Genomic DNA, 4495 nt, shown 5'->3' on the forward strand with positions numbered 1-4495 from the left:
AATCGACATCGTTATTACAACCTACGGTTTAGTATTATCCATTTAAGTAAACAGAATGTTTTAAGTTTGATTCTCGTTCATTCTATTTGATTTAGGACTACCGTTATTACAAATACGTAATTATTGTATGATTTATTTTTCCACATTTGTATAATGTAGAGTCTTCACACAAATATTCATAAAATTGAGTACATTTTCAACTAAACCAATGATGGAAGAAATGACTAACTTCGGCTTTACAACATCTAAAACATGATTATTCTTCTTGGTCAAACATTTTAGTCATTTCTTAATTAAATTAGGTTTGTCAACCAGCTCTTAAATACAAGTGATACTGCCACTTAGTACTATGGTTTAATAGTATTCCTCTTCACTTATATTTGATAAGTCTTAAATTCAATTATCACAAAAGACGAAGTTAAACTACATTATTGCTAGCCATTGTGAGACTTAACCGACTCTCTCACCCTCAAATGTAGATAATATTGATTCAAAAACAAAAATTACACGCGATATTACTATTCTAATCTACACTAAAACTAGGATAGTGGTTTAAACTACAAAAACACAGCCGGTTGAACAAAAAAACTTTAATCACCGAGCCAATCTGCAATGTACAAAATTTTTATATAAAAATATACTAAATATATGTAAAATATATATATCATCACTGGAGAATGGCTAGCTGGCTCAACCAACAACAGTGCTCAGGTTGTTTTTGTTTTCTTTTTTTTTTTTTGGAAATAATGGAATATTGTATGCAAAATCCTTATCCAAAATAAAATAAAGAGGGAACAACTGTGTTGCATGCCAAGTGCTACCCTGCTGTATTTTACAGGCTGTGGCTGTGCTGCTGCTGCTGCTGCTGCCGTGGTTAGATTCCACCTCCATCTTCATGCATTTCTTTTTCTTTTTTCTCTTTCTTCTTAATCTTTTATTTATTTATTTATGTTTGGTAGAAAGTGGTTTGGTACTTAGCTAGTTTATTCCCTTTAGATGCATCACCTCACCACCACCATAGTGGTTGGGGAAGCATATGCCTTTTTTGCTCCACCCTTTTCTCAAAATTTTACTTTCGAATATATATACTTCAAAGTATCGTAAATTTTATTTCTTTTTTCAAGTTACAGAATATTATGCTTCGGTAAAAGAAGAGATAATATTTTCAATAATCTACAGCCTTACATAAGCTCATGTCAACTTCTGTCAAAATTAAATCATAAATCGCCAAGGGAAAAAATAAATGCAAAATAATATTATGAAAGGTTCTTATCATAATGTAGATATGAAGCCGAAAAATGTCCGTCCTAGGGCCATCCGAAGCCGAAAAATGTAGATATGAAGGTCTTTTAAAGGCCCTCTGAATGTTTGGTATTCGTCCATTTTATGTTCGCCAAACGTTTGATGTAATGATTGTTAGGCATATTATGATAGCACTCAGGAGGTTGAGTCAAGAGCACTTGTCAAATTCTCTCGACAACAACAAACTCACCAAGTGTTTGATGAAATGACACAATGAATAAACTAATTTTTTTTTTTGTTCACTTCACGCTCATGGACGGATGGAGGTAAGGCCTAGTGGGGGCACATGCCCCTCTCATATTTTTCTTTTTTTTTTTCATTACAAATTATTCAATTAATCATTTCCATTTTTTTTGCTTTGCAGATTATTCAATAAATCATATTAAAATAGTGAAAATCTTCTTTTAGTTTTTAAATGCCCTTCCGTCTTGGATATTTTTCTCGCGCACTAATGTCTAAACCTTGTTGAGTTACATGTATTTGGTTAATTAGTACAAATGAGCATTAGATTGTCAACAATTAAAGACAAAATTAGACAATAGAGTAATAAAATTAGGCATTTTGTAATTAATTTTTTCAGCATTTGTAAAAAAACTAGCTTTATTTGTCCAAAAAGGAGCTCAAATTTTTTAAGATACCTCCTCTTAATTAAATTTTTGGCTTCGTCCTTGTTCACGCTCAATATCTATTTAAAAACTTAGGCCTTCAACTGCTCAACATTAAAACCCCAATGTTCCAACCCTGAATTTGCCACTGACCATACCCGCAAACTCAGAGCAGACCAACAGCCGCCAGCTAACTATTCTTATCAACTTTTGGACAAATTATCATACTCTGAATAATCTTCATATTAAATTGTGAAATATTAACTTATTTTGATTATTTGTAAATTATTGACATGAAAGTTCATATCTTATATATATTATTGGTTTGTGTATAACTCATCTGAGATAGCCGAAGAAGAAGGGAAAGCTATGATATGGTAACTGGTAGGCAAGAGAAATTAATTAATTCCAAGAGGGTACTTGTGGTGATGATATTGGTGCTAAATTGCTAATTAAGCTGATCATCCAGGCATTCCTTCTTACCTTAGGCCTAATGACTCCAATTATGATGGCTCATCCTCAGTTATGCCGTCGCCAAACTAGCGAGCGTGAGTAGATATGTCATGTTATACAGAAATGCAATTTAACATTTGGTCACATACATTACGCTGCAGAATAATCAAGCAGTTCATAAGTGTCAATTACATTATTATAACAGAAAGATCATGCAGAGACACAGATCACATCTATCAAATTGACAACAAAAACATAAAGAAAAGCATCTGTGTAGCGCAAGCGCATGAGCAATTCTTCATCTCCCTCAACTCATGCTTCAGGTGTATCCGTACGAACAGCTGTTGAGAAAACAAAAAACACCCATGAGAATATTGGCTTGGCGGGATAAAAATTCGGTTTACAAAGTTAAAAAATCAAATTACCATGCAACATAACGATAACAAGCACACCAACTCACAACTTTAACATGTAAAAAACCCACAACAGAAATCCCAGAATACAAGATATTAGAGCCGCCGGCAAGAAAGCCTTGTTTCAAGCACATTCCATGAAACATAAGAAGCCCCACCTTGAGCAATAATAAGGCGGATTGTGCCTCAATAGTGTTTCGGATTTCTTACATGTTATAAAAGAATTTACATAGGCATGCTATAAGAAACAATATTATGTGGAAGAGTTCCTTCCAATCATGAGCAATATCTCAATGGGACCCAACTTCTGCCCTCCATCTTCCGAGGGATTTGTTCTCGGTTTAATTCCTTATATGTAAGCAGGTGAACCCAAAGAGAGGTTCCTCAAGCACAACTAACCTAAAGCAACACACCTAAGCTGACAATACAGAAGGATTGCAATTTATTTTCCAACATAACCTGAGATGACAAACCAGAGATTACTTTTTTTTACTCTTAAACACAAAGGTATAAAGGTCGTACCCAGTGCACAAGGCTCCCGCTTTACGCAGGGTCTGGGAGAGGTGAATGTCGGCTAGCCTTACCCCCATTTATGGAGAGGCTGCTCCCAAGTCTCGAACCCGAGACCTACCGCTCATGGGCAAAGGTACTTGCCATCGCACCAAGTGCGACCTCTTAAACACAAAGGTATACTATTCTAATATCCGACACTCCGACACTTAGGGTTTTCAGAGTGTCCGAGCAACATCAACGATAATCCCCCAGCAAGTGCAGTCCTCATATTACCTTAATGGTATCATAAGGAAAATACAAACATGTGCAGCTGCTAAAAAGGGTCCAAAATGTTTTTAAAACTGCACAATGGAGATACATTCCCACGGAAGCTAGTCATACGGTGCAAAGTTCAGATACATTCTAACAAACCTCAACTCTGAAACTTACTAACACAAAGCATGCGATCATAACATGTTTTCTTCGATGCAGGCGCTTTAAGTCATGACAAAATCCAGATTCATCTAAAAGTTAACACCTTTGACAATATCGAAAAATCTTAAACTGGAAGAAAACTCAAGAACCTAAATAATCTTAATTCAACCAAATGCATTTTCACCACTATTCGCTACCACCACAACAACAATACTTTCCGAAAAGTCCATCATCTGAGCCACTCATTTCCATCGCACCAATTACACAACCCAACATTGCAAATTGAATTCCATCAGCGCATCACAAAATTAAATCTCATTTCACCAGACAACCCCAAAATTTCACTCCATCAGAGAAAAACCCCGAATCCTAACCGCACAGATTGAAATCAACGACTAACAACGATCAAAATATGAGATTTTTAGCATCCAAATGAACAACAAATCACAGAAATGAAGATCTGGAATCCGAAATAGAAATGAGGGGATGAGCTTACTGGGCTTCTCAGGCTTGCCTTCCGCCCACTTGGAGACGGCGAAGTGGACCCTCTCGCGGGAAATGGCTTCGGTCTTGTAAGGCTCCTTGAGGCAATTCCGAACCAGATTCGCACAGATGTTGGAGTAGGTGATGTAGGTCATACCGGCTGCGCGCCAAAATGGTGCCGCTGCGTTCGATGCCATTGTCTTTCTCTGGTTTAGCTCTCTCTGTGTGTCAGTCAATGTGACCTGGACGAACCTCCCCTTTAATTTGCAGTGGTGGTTAATCCCGAAAGGGCTTTGTTTATGGGCCTGATCG

General features: G+C 36.6%; 1 protein-coding gene across 1 annotated transcript; it reads right to left on the minus strand.

Annotated features, from left to right (window-relative positions):
• Positions 1-2484: 2484 nt before the first annotated feature.
• On the minus strand, positions 2485-4495 carry LOC139193847 (ATP synthase subunit epsilon, mitochondrial-like). Its single transcript, XM_070817588.1, has 2 exons — positions 4197-4495; positions 2485-2701 (listed from the first exon to the last, which is right to left on the minus strand). The coding sequence occupies exons 1-2, from the start codon at positions 4378-4380 to the stop codon at positions 2673-2675; spliced, it is 213 nt and encodes a 70-aa protein (XP_070673689.1). The 5' UTR covers positions 4381-4495; the 3' UTR covers positions 2485-2672.

This window comes from Malus domestica, chromosome 17 (assembly GCF_042453785.1).
Source record: "Malus domestica chromosome 17, GDT2T_hap1".
NCBI classification, from domain to species: domain Eukaryota; kingdom Viridiplantae; phylum Streptophyta; class Magnoliopsida; order Rosales; family Rosaceae; genus Malus; species Malus domestica.

Excerpts from the sequence above, each read along its gene's own strand:
- LOC139193847 (XM_070817588.1), bottom strand. The coding sequence starts at position 4,380 with ATGGCATCGAACGCAGCGGCACCATTTTGGCGCGCAGCCGGTATGACC. Across the intron at positions 2,702-4,196 it reads AGGCAAGCCTGAGAAGCCCA|CTGTTCGTACGGATACACCT; the intron begins GTAAGCTCATCC and ends TTTTCTCAACAG.